We start from the raw sequence: 12,393 nt of genomic DNA, 5'->3' as shown, positions 1-12,393 counted from the left end.
GTGGCAGATTTTCCAAGTTTTGTGAGGAATTTGATGTTAGCACGTTGTTCTGCATTAGCACTCAGCATTATTCCGACGGAGCTCAGAAACACGATCCGCTTCTAACAATGGTCGCGGCCAGACTAACCGATGCACGTGAATGAAACTTTGTGTGACGGTAGAGGGAAGTCCAAGGGTCAATGCCCTACCCTCCTCTTCGTCAATGACGTGGCCGGAAATGAGTCATAAAAGTAATCCGGGTTCTTTATTGCCACACCTTGTATTTCTTTTTCAGTTTCTTGCCAGTTTTTTCCTTCCTTTACCTGGGTAAACCATTTTCTTCTGGGCCATCCCATAAGTCTCTCCCCTTTAATTTTTCATGATAATGCCCACCTCAGTATCCTTGTTCTCTGAATTCTTTTCACATAACCAAACCATTGTAATCATTTGTATTATAATTCTCTTGACAAAATTTGAATTCTGCTTCCCTTAAAATTTCCTCTATAATTCTGTCACCTTTTTGTAACTCGTTCCTTCTAGAAAATTTGAAATTTGAAAATGTAACCATTGTCCTGTTAGCTTTTTCTCTGTACCTGTGTAATTTATTGTGACTTGAGTGATGGTACACAGACCTCCCAGTACAGAATAATTAAAGTGTAAACATCCAGTTTTGCCTTAATTTGTTTTACTGTACGGTGTCTGAGGTTTTGCTCTTTGCTCGATTGTGTAGGGTTCACACAGAGGGCAATGCATTAAGAAGCCAAACTCATCCAGACAGTCGAGCAATCTTCTTCGAGGACCATATATACTCAAAGAGAAGAATATTAGAATTTATATCAACTTTGGCAGGTTTTAAATCTGCAGAAAAAATAGCTTCACTGATTCAAGGTTTGTATGGAACTGTGAGAACCTAAGATATCATTAAATGGAAATCGATAAAGACTGCTTTATTTGAAAGCATGCTCTGCAGCAAGGTCTGACAGCAGGAATTCAGTGAGATACCTGTTTCTAGGTGAACTTGCAACATCAAGCTCAAAGTTATTGGTGCAGTGTACTAGCAATAAACAGCAGAATCCAGCTGGGAAATTTCCTGATCTTGCAGGTGCTCTTCACTTTTTTGAGGTAACTTTGAAGTCTCAATTTATATTTATAATATGCTTATTCCTCTGGCTGTGGGCTGGATGGCTGAGGGGTCAGAGTTCGAGTCCCAGTAGGGGCAGCATTTTTCTCCTCTTCACATCATCGAGACCAGTCCTGGGGTCCATCCAGCCTTCTGTCTTATGGGTACTGGGGGCTTTTCCACGAGGGTGAAGCAGCTGGGGTCTGAAGCTGACCACTGACTTCCAACTAGTGCTGAAGTCAAGAGTACGTGGATATATGTCTTCATGGTGTAGTGCATAAGTAGTTAAGCATAAGGACACCTTCACTTTAATTACATGCTTATTCCTGCAGGTTGTCCTCGTGAATTAATGTATATGAAATTGCATAGTTTGCTTACTGCTGTGTGTTATACATTTTTTTAATGTTTAATCTAAGTTGTCTGGGAATAGGGATTTTCTTAAGTATCTCATCACTGTGGGCTTGATTGTCATATTTTAATTCAGGTGTAACAGTTTATTATCTTGGAATATGGGATTGTAAACCTCATACATCTACAGGGCTGGCAGCTGTATTTAACTGGAGGGTAACTATGTTAGTACTGAAAGAATGAAGCACTTGGCCAGTTGGACTGTATTCGTGCTTTGATGAAATAATGTGACACATGGCTGGTAAAGGTAATTTGTAGTAATTTATATGATGCAACCTAATTGTTTTTGTATATTGTGTAGAAATGAAATTGTTTTCCTGCTTATATTGTTTTTTTAAATGAAATTAGTTTTCCTTTTATTTATTTCTAAGTTACAACTTTATTATTTTACTTTCATTTATTTCTAAGTTGCCATTTCAATATTATATGTAAAAGTCAAGGTCCCAAGTAGTACATTTTGAAAGTGGCTCTCGTATTCAAGGGAGTGTGTTTCAGAAACTTGTTTCATATTTCAAAAATGGAAAATACTTGGAATGAACACTGAGCATGGTGGACAAGGACTGAATCAAAATGGTGGGGGTGAGTCAGGGAAACTGCACACAGTTTACTAGATGTGTGTGGCAGCTTCTACCATGACCACAGACAATACAGTGATGCTGCTCTTGACACAGAAATGGACTCATAAATTTGTGTAAATGCTGATAATGAAAGTATGTATAACTTAAGTTACCCTAGCTTTGAAAGTACACTTGTATGTTCCACTTCCAGACTGCATTTGACCATGAACAGGCCAAGGAAGCTGGTCGTATCAACCCAAGTAAAGGTATTGATCCAGAGTACGATTCTGTGATGGAAGAATTGCAGGGGTTAAAACAGGAGTTAGATGAGTACCTGAACAGCCAAAGGAAGTATTTTGGATGTAAGGTAATGGTACACTAGCATGGATTTTAATGTGTTTGGAACAAATCCGAAGTTTCAAGAAAAACACAAGTTTATAACATAAAAATTTATGTTGAAGTACTTTTTAATTTGATTTAAAAAAAATATGCAAAGTAAACCATCAGTTTGCAATTGGACAGAATTGTAATGTTATTAAGGCCAACACAGGGAGGACATATGGTGGCTTTTGGAACGTGATTTTCCACATTATGCACTCACGGTGTCAGTTGCGGTAACAGGCAGACTGGAGCAAGATTGATGAGAGAAGTGGTACTGGTCTGCACTACATCACGCAGGATTAATTATGTCTGCATAAAAGAGGAATCAATAATCTATCTTATACTGTGGGCATACCAGGCAGTTATTTTTATGTACTGGAGTGGAAGCTTATGTATAAAATGTTAAGAACTTCTAAGTAAAGCATCTGTTATCCTGTGTTGTTAGTGTGTCCCTTCAAATGAAATGAAGATACTAGTCACAGAAATTACTGTGTCATAACTGTAAAGGGCCCACAACTGTCACTTTGTAGGTCTGTAATAAGCTTCACTCTCTGATGTTTCTGTAGTCTCACTGTCACCTTTTCTGACTGAGAAGGGAAGGCAGCAAGCCATGTAGTGGGTATACATACCAGAAAGGCTGATGCCCAGGACATCACCAAATATACTCCCTGGATGTGGGTTGCAAGTGTACATATTGTGACATGTTGCGCAAAGCCGAGTCCCCCCCCCCNGGGAGCAGCGAAGGCTATTCAGAGTCAGTTGTACTGAGTCAGTCAGTGAGTCCTGGAGCTACCGCCGAGTTAGCCAGCAACTAGTCAGTTGTATTCTGGCATTTGGAGTGTACTAATTGTGATACTGCAGATAGCAGTAACCGTAAATCTGTAATTTGGGTGATTGTAAGTGCGAATGTGAAATAAAATTCGCTATACAAAATACGGCGTGAAGTTATTTGTCGCGATATACGCCCGATACGCGACAATATGATACTTTTTGTTAGGTAAAATAATTTTCCTTGTTTCATTTTCTAGTTTTAGGCCTGAGGTGAATGCATTAAATATTTACCTGACAGTGTGTTTTGTTTTACTTCTTTTGATTTGCATGATTTAGGTGACATATTGTGGGTCTGACAAGAAGAGATTTCAACTTGAAGTTCCTGATAGCTTTACCAAAAAGGCTGGAAAAGATTATGAACTTCAGGGACAAAGGAAAGGATTCAAGAAGTACTGGACTTCTGAGACTAAGGCAAGTCCTCGTTCAGTTTTTTGTTTGCTCATAGTTTGTGTAATGATACTTTCAGTAGCTGAGACAATATGGCATTGAATCATTGGATGATTAGTGAATATTGAATTATAAAGGATGTGGGAGGAAATGGTCATGTTGTAATTTCCTGTACCCTCGTGGCATTTTTTGGAGTGGCTGATGAAAAGTATGAAAGACTCAAGATAACGAGTTTTTGACCAGGATTTGAAGCCAGGACTTCCCCAGAGTGCAGGAGTGCTGCACATTAACTGATTTATTTTCAGTGCTTTCCCATTACATGACTTCAGTATGACAACTGTTCCTTTATGCTTGTCCACTCATACCCAAAGCTCTGTCGCTTTAGCTGCTTGACCATCACATTTCAGGTTTAATTCTAAAAGAGGGAGCCTGACTGCCCAAACTGCTACCAGAATTCCATCTACCCTGAAAACTGATCCTTCTTATGCAGCTGGAATGGCGTGGAATAATTTTTTGATACAACACAAAACTGAAAAGTANGGTTAAGCCGCAAACCGGTTAATCCGCCCCCGGATAATCGAGAGTTGACTGTAGCTATTTGTAAAGTCCTCTGAAAAATCTTTTAATTAAGTTTAAACTGTGAGACCTGCTGAGGCAAATATAATGAAATTGGATAGTAGTGCAGGGGAGGGATTTCATGTTCAGAATACTCACGGTGCAAATGAAACGCGGTGAGGTCCCTCTTTAAGATTTTGTTGCAGGGCAGCGGATTTGAACACTAAACTGAGGAAAATCTTAAATGGAAAAAAAAAATTGACTGAGTATATTGACTTTGGATCATTGAAACTGAGCAATACGAGGGGGTACCCAAAAGAAACCGAACTTATTTTTTTTTAACTTATTTATTCAAATTTTAAGCACAAACCTTCAATTCCCTTCAAAATACTCTCCACTTACACTAATACACATTGTCTAAATTCATCTTTTGAGATGCTTGACAGCGCCTCTGTCGTTTTTTCCTTCACCTCAGCAACATCAGCAAAACGCTTTCCTTTCGGGACTCTTCTTTCAGAGCACAGCATGCTTCCACGCAACCTTGTTTTTGTTCAGCAGTCAGCAGTCGTGGCATGAGTTTCACAGCCACCCTTTTCATTCCCAAATCTTCTGTCAAAATTCACTGAACTGAGCTCCAAGTCACTCCCAACAGCTCCACAATTTCTTCAATGGTCCGTCGTCGATCTTCCTTGATGATTTCATGAATTTTTTCAACATTTTCATGCGTTCGGGCCATGGAAGGACGATCAGAACGAGGTTTGTCATCAGTTGACATTTCACCATTTTTGAAACGGGAAAACCACTCAAACACTTGAGTTTTCCCCATAGCATTGTACTTGTATGCCGTTTTTAACATTACAACAGTTTCTGTTCCACTTTTCCCGAGCAAAAAGCAGAATTTCACCACCGCAAGATGTTCATGAAAATCAGCCATTGCAAAAACGACGATCACACTAAATAGTTGTCACTGTAAACTCTGCTGAAACTAGTCCTTACCTTCCGAAGCAACGGTAGTCGGCTTATCGACTCAGGAATGTTAGCTCTATGCGCTCATAGTGGCAAAACGCGGTACTACAAAAGCTCTGCCCACAAAAAAATTAGTTCGGTTTCTTTTGGGTACCCCATCGTAAATGAAGGAAAAATCTAAAACTGAAGAACACTAAATGGCAAATGCTTCTTATCTCTCAAAACAGTGAACAGAGAAGATAAGTCTATGCTGTGATACAAGTTTTGTGATGAATGAATAGAAATTCAAATCCACAGAAGTGTATATACTTCAGTTCTAAAATACGTGTTCTTTAACAGTTTTTAATGCATTTATAATTTGTTACAATTGTAATGTTTGTTCTCATTTGATCAGGAGCTGCTGTCCCGTCAAATTGCTGCAGAAGATCAACAGAAAACTGTATTAAAGGATTTAAATCGCAGGATATTTGCCAGATTTAGTTCATAGTGAGTATTTTTAAATGTACAAATTTGTTTCATACATTTTATCTTACATTACATTTAGTTACAATATGAATTGGTGGCCTGTGTTACACAGTTTTTCAGCCATGAAACATTGAATCGAGTTCTGTTATCATTATAAGTGTGGAAGTTGTCTAAGTTTTCTCTGAAGTAAATGTGGTGATGATTATTTTCTTAAATAGCTATGAAATATGGAATACAGCAGTACAGTGTCTGTCTGTGTTGGATGTTATGATGTCGCTTGCTGAATATGTGCGTAGTGAAGGAGGTGAAATGTGCGTCCCAGAATTTGTTATGCCACCCGAGGAAATGAAGGTATGTAAATATTGAACTCTGAAACCTTCAAAGAAAACAGTTGAAATTCTGCCCTGTTTTCAGCAGAAGTAGCAAGATAAACATGTATAAATTCCTATACATCCATCAGTTAGTATTGCAATAGCAGCCATGGAAATGTCATCAGGTTACACAGTATAAGCACCAACTGTCATGGTCATGTGATTAGTGCTTGTGCTTTGCATTCAGCAGGTCCTGGATTCAATTCTTACCTTGGAATATTATCTAAAAGTTTGTGACAATGACATATTAATACAATTATTGTATTTCTGGACATTATCCAGCCTCCTGTTCCCCCCCCCCAAAACAACATTTCTCATACAGGATTCTGTCTCCATCTTCAGGTGGAACCTACTCCGTTGGGCTCAATCAGTAGAGCTGGTCCCTATCTTTGGACACAACACCAGCACAAGATAGGATATATAAACCAAGCAGAGCATAAACCATCTGTGAGAGTTAAGACAGCCATTAAAAACATTAAAAAAACTCCACTGTTTCTCAGCTATTATTGTTTTTTTAATATTTTTAATTGATTGGGCCCAACTGAGTATGTTCCACCTGAAGATGGAGACAGAATACAGTCTCTGAAACACTGTGTGTTTTAAATAAAAACAGGACAATGCATAATGTCCAGAAACACAATAATTGTATCTCACCATGTAGTTCAGCTATTCCAACAAGATTTGGGAGGGGGGGGGATCTCCTTAGTCCCTCAAGTCAAATGCCATGGTAAGACTTCCAACTACATCACAACCAGTTCCTTCTGAATCCTTTCAAGTTCATTATTCACTTCTCACTGGACAGTGCATAATCTGAGTGGTTGAAAGAAGTGTTAAATAAACTGCAAATAAATAATTCTGAAGCCTATTCATAAATGTTAAGTTTTAACCGAACGTCTGCCGTCTGTCAGTAGCCTTTGGTGCTTACGTCCATAATACTGTGCTTGAATAATTAGAATAATCTAACGACTTTTTTTCAATAAACCGTTTGTGTAAAATTGTGAGGGTGTATGCCCTGAGTTTCAAATGGTGTAGTTTAAATTAAAAATCTCATTTTGATATTTATATAGCCCTTCTTGAAGATCACGGACGGTCGTCATCCTTGTGTTTCATCAGTGGATGGATTCATTCCAAATGATACTGCGATTGGATGCGGAGAAGATGCAGCTAGTCTGGTACTAGTAACAGGACCAAACATGGGAGGGAAATCTACTCTCATGCGTCAAGTTGGTCTCCTGGTTGTAATGGCTCATATGGTAAGCATTCTGCGACTTCTCTTTTTCTGTATCTCTGGATGAACATTGTGGTTAATTGGATAGCGCTCCTGCTTTGTGTTCTGGAGGTCTTAGCTTCAAATCTTGGTCCAGAGACGAACTACAATGATAGATATTTTGTGGTTTTCCTAAGTCATGTAGGCAAATGCTAGGAAAATATCTCAAATTCGACCATAACTTTCACCTTCCGTGTTCTTCTAGTTCTTATTCACTGATCATTCTGCCATCTAAAATTGTATAGTTTTAACTTCTGATGGTTTTGTTAAATAACCAGAAAGAAGTAATGTGTGTCTGCAGATCTCTTTTCATTAATCATGAATTATTTCTAATTTCCTGAGCTATGAACTAAATCCAGACTGCCAGGTGTGGCTGCCACATGAATATGGGGCTCTCATATGCATAGATATAGCAGTATTGACATTGAAACTTTCATGTTCAAGAATTGGATAAGAGGCGTCATTCTTAGAGGATTCAAAAATCAGTTTCATACATGATATTTGAAGTACTTACATACTTGTATTTCAGTCGTTAGGCCATTGTGTTCATGTGAATGTTGATACTGTCATTCATGTGATATGCTTTGCTAGTGACATTTGCATTGGGCTGGTTGATGTAGGGCCAGGGGGCGCTGGAGAGGAATGTGTGGGCAGAAAGACAGAAGACTAGAGTATCATCATCCTCACGGTCCATGGGGTGTTTTTCTCCACATGAAATTGACTTGGTTGCAAGAGTCTCATTTGTGAGGACAGAGTTCAGTATGTGAGGAGGTTCTCTGTCTTGTGTTCATAATCACTTCATGGTGTGCTGTACGTTAAGATACTTTTACCTGAAGAACTTTTTAGTTATGATATGGGCTATATTTACCTCTCAGCTTGATGCAACACACAACTCTTGTGCCCTTGTAAATAATTATTAATCACAGTGTTTCTCACCATACATTGGCTGTCAGGTTAGCTTATGAAACATGTTGTGACTGCCCTGTTACATGCGGTGTGGATTCTGTCTTGCAAGTTGGGGCACTGTCATTTGAGTTGCTACATCTGATGAACATTTGATATAAGATTTGAGGTTGTTACCGTGACAGTTATGAAGAGTTCTGTCTTCTGGGATTATAATGACATGTAGCCCATTGAAAGTCAACTGACATTTTGAAGGAACATGTTGCCTCCATCTTCAGGGTCGAAGAATAAGCCAAGCAAGAAACCAGCTTGAAGCAGGTAGCAAAAGGTGCCAAGCCAGATCCTAAAAGGCTTCTGACAATGGCATATAATACTCAGAATTATTGGGTTTTTGGACTTTGTCTAACATCCGGTATTCTAGAAACATGACATATTTTAAAAAGATCCAGTTTCTGAAACTTCGTGATTTTTAGTTTCTAGAATACCAGACAAGGGACAAAGTCCAAAAACCCAGTAATTCTGAGAGCCAAGCTGGTTTCTTGCTTGGCTTATTTTTTGACCATGAAGCTGGAAGTGACATGGTCCTCTGAAATGTCAGTTGACTTTCAATGGAGTACATTGCGTTATATCCCAGAAGATGGACTTTTCAATGGGATTTCAGTTTGAAATTTAAATTAAGATTATAATTAAAATTGATGTTGAGCTCAGTATTTGTTATGAAATGTCATCCAGTTAAATGTCCAGTGTCATTATATGGTGTGAATAATTTTATGATGAGTAAGGATTGCAAATGAACAAGAACACTGGTGTGCTGTGTATTAGTTATCGTTAAATACAACCTATTGAGTGAAACAACAGGGCGGTACAGTTTAAAATTATGTTTGTTATAGGGTTGCCATGTCCCAGCTGCTTCCTGTCATCTCAGCCCTGTGGATCGCATATTCACCCGTCTGGGAGCTAATGACGACATCATGGCAGGGGAGAGCACTTTCTATGTGGAGCTGAGTGAGACAGCTGCAGTGCTGCACCATGCAACAAAACATTCCCTTGTTCTTGTAGATGAGCTGGGTAGGTACAGGGGTCAGTAGGTGTGCTAGACACTGGTCACTGTTGCCAGTGTACACAGGTGGTTGAGCCAGCAGACTGAACTGTTGCCAGTGTACACAGGTGGTTGAGCCAGCAGATTGAACTGCTGCCAGTGTACACAGGTGGTTGAGCCAGCAGATTGAACTGTTGCCAGTGTACACAGGTGGTTGAGCCAGCAGATTGAACTGCTGCCAGTGTACACAGGTGGGTGAGATTTGGCCAGTGATTTTCATTGTTATAAATGATGCAGACTGATCTCTTTCTGTGCATCTGGTTCCTGTGTCCCTTTGTCACAATTTAACTGTACTTTGCATGGGAGGACTTAGTTGTACTGCTAGATGCTATACATAATAGTCATGTGCTCCTTCAAATGACTCGGTATCCATCTCCCAAACTACATGGCCTCATATCTCAGAAATAAATTTCATTGCAATGAATTCACAGAATACTTGTAGATGAGATGTAAGATGTATAAAAATGAGTTTATAATATAATATTAATCAACCTGTGTATGTCTTATACATATTTTTATTCTATTTCAACTTGCTTTCCTGACTGTAGTTTTTATTCTTCATTGTGTCTCTTTTAGGACGTGGAACGTCAACACATGACGGCACTGCAATTGCTGCAGCTGTTGTGCAAGAATTGGGAAATTTAGGATGCCGAACATTGTTTTCTACACATTACCACACTCTGGTGGAAGACTTCAGACATTCAGAATATGTCACATTGGGCCACATGGTAAGTTTTGATCACATGACTTTACATTATATAGATCTTGCATGTACGACATAACAGCATTGCTGAAAGGTGCAGACTTCATGTAATAATCACACTCTTCCTTTTCCCAGTGTGACTTGCAGCTGTTTACAGTTTTATAGATTTGTTGTTTTAAACATATTTAAGGTGGCAGAAGTGAGTATGTGAAATTTGTGTTTTCTGATCTAAAAAATATTTGTAATGTGGCATGCCTCTGTTCACTATCTTACCAAAATCCAAGAGCTACATGAATAAGACGTTATCTTTGGTAATTATAACAAATGTTCTCAAAAAGCTGCATGTTAGGAAGTGTGTGTGCTCATTGAACATCAGACTTAAGTTCAGGTTTCTGAAGTGTCCCTAGGGAATCCAGCTATATTTTTTGTAGCTGTATTTAAATTTTATCATGATGAAATCTGAATAATGGAATGAAGTTTCTTATATATTTTGCGTCTGATCTCATCTACCTCTTGCTACACTAATTTCAATGTCGTGACACTGATCAGAAAAGTAAAACTTTGTCACATTAATTAACAGTCAAGGATCTGGCTGTTATGAGACATATCCTTTTTTTCAATATTCTAGTTGCTTACATAATTTATCTTACATGTGCACTTGGAACAATTTTCACGTGTACCACGGGAAGGAGAGAGGAGTAGAGCCCTGACTGGACCAGTAGGAACAGTGAACAGAAAATGTGACAAAATAACCATTTTCAGGGTTACTGTGCACAGGAAAGTGGGAAAGCAGTTATGGCCAGGGCAGAGGAGAACTCTGTCAGGAATAAGTACCTGTCTTAACTCTGGAATGGGCCAAATCTTATTAGAACCATATTTTTGCTTCATAAGCATTTAATGTTTCCATATTTATCTCTCTTTGTAAGGCATGCATGGTAGAGAATGAGAATGAAGAAGATCCATCGGAAGAAACCGTGACTTTCCTGTATAAATTTGCGTCTGGTGCTTGTCCAAAGTCTTATGGTTTTAATGCTGCTCGTCTTGCTGGAATTCCATCTGATATCATTCGCACTGGCTACAACAAAGCTGCCCAACTTGAGAAAGATGGAGATCAAAGGAAATTGTTCCAGCAGTTGTTTGGTAAAAAGCAGAACTCATCAGATATAACTTCACTGATTGAACGGGTTCGGTCAGTACTTTGAAAAACAAATATCCTTTGACATGCAAGAACATTGTTGTCTTCAGATCTTTATGTTTGTGGTAAAACGGTTATCCTCCTTATTTACTGCCATGTAACTGTACTGTGTTGCAGCTTGTAGTGATTTTTCTGCTAAGTTTATGTATATGTATATACCACAAAAGGCTCTATTAATTTGAACCACCAAGAACCATTTGAAAGACAAGCAGCCTTGCGCAGATATGAGATGTGATGTTGGAATGGTAATGTTGTATTGAAGTATCATTCTGCTTAAAATAATATTAAAATCACAGTCAGCTCCTACATATTTCGGCCTTACTTGGGCAGTTATTCACTTTTCAAAACTGACACACTACACTAGTTTTTAAGTCAAAATATTTCAGGGCTACTGCATTTTTGCCGTTCACACAAAAATACATTTGTTTGAGAACATGACTCTTTATTCTTTCCCGTGCTGTTTTCCTCTTGCAGCTTTCTGTTGGGTTTTTTTTTATAGCCCTATGAACATCAGCATGGTGTTATCATAATTTTTGTGTGCCACATTAGTATGTACTGCATGAATTTTTCATGTTTCTCGATGACTTGTGTCTTTTCCACTTCATTAGCACAGATAGTTGATACTATACTGTATATCTATTCATCACATCAAAGATCTGATAATAATTTATAGCTCATGTGATATTAGGCATGTTTTAAGAGCATACATTTACTTGTTTTGAGTCATAAAATGAATAGTACAAATAATATCAAGCATTTTTGTTATACAGAGGTAAAGTGATTGACTATGTTGTTTTTGTATGTATTTAGAAATTAAAAACAGTAATTTTACAGTCTTGTCTGGTGTACATGTGTAAGCTAGTTTCCATTGACTCACATTTCCACATTCAAGACCTCATTCCAGTCTTTTCTGTGCCCCAAGAACACTCTTTCCCTTGAGACGTACAGGTACATCTTGTGATTTGAGGTTCTCACGACAGTAAATATTAAGATTATAGTCTTCTAGCATGTAGTGCCACATAGTTTGGCACATAGGTATGAGTGTTCTGGAGGAACCCGCTGCCTCCATCTTCATGGTAGAAGATGGAGCCAATATTTTTCTTCTTTGGAATGGGTAATCATACATATTCCAAGAAAGAAAAATGTCTTATCCCTTAGTATTTAGGCTGGATTTAGTCTTGGATGATAGATGAGAGAAATGGAACA

General features: G+C 38.4%; 1 protein-coding gene across 2 annotated transcripts in view; it reads left to right on the top strand.

Moving 5' to 3' along the window:
• Positions 1 to 12,023, top strand: part of LOC111867917 (DNA mismatch repair protein Msh6) — a 37,098-nt gene extending 25,075 nt beyond the window's left edge. For both annotated transcript variants that reach the window (XM_033752853.1, XM_023858138.2), the window contains exons 17-26: positions 710 to 867; positions 992 to 1,101; positions 2,276 to 2,431; positions 3,553 to 3,687; positions 5,579 to 5,670; positions 5,868 to 6,000; positions 7,088 to 7,273; positions 9,081 to 9,258; positions 9,866 to 10,017; positions 10,919 to 12,023. In XM_033752853.1, the coding sequence (XP_033608744.1) occupies positions 710 to 867; positions 992 to 1,101; positions 2,276 to 2,431; positions 3,553 to 3,687; positions 5,579 to 5,670; positions 5,868 to 6,000; positions 7,088 to 7,273; positions 9,081 to 9,258; positions 9,866 to 10,017; positions 10,919 to 11,194 (1,576 nt within the window). In that variant the 3' untranslated portion in view covers positions 11,195 to 12,023. The remainder of the gene's footprint in view (positions 1 to 709; positions 868 to 991; positions 1,102 to 2,275; positions 2,432 to 3,552; positions 3,688 to 5,578; positions 5,671 to 5,867; positions 6,001 to 7,087; positions 7,274 to 9,080; positions 9,259 to 9,865; positions 10,018 to 10,918) is intronic.
• Positions 12,024 to 12,393: the final 370 nt, after the last annotated feature.

This window comes from Cryptotermes secundus, unplaced genomic scaffold (assembly GCF_002891405.2).
Source record: "Cryptotermes secundus unplaced genomic scaffold, Csec_1.0 scaffold218, whole genome shotgun sequence".
Classification (NCBI taxonomy): domain Eukaryota; kingdom Metazoa; phylum Arthropoda; class Insecta; order Blattodea; family Kalotermitidae; genus Cryptotermes; species Cryptotermes secundus.
The sequence above is the reverse complement of the archived record's forward strand: the minus strand, read 5'-3'. Positions and strand labels throughout refer to the sequence as shown.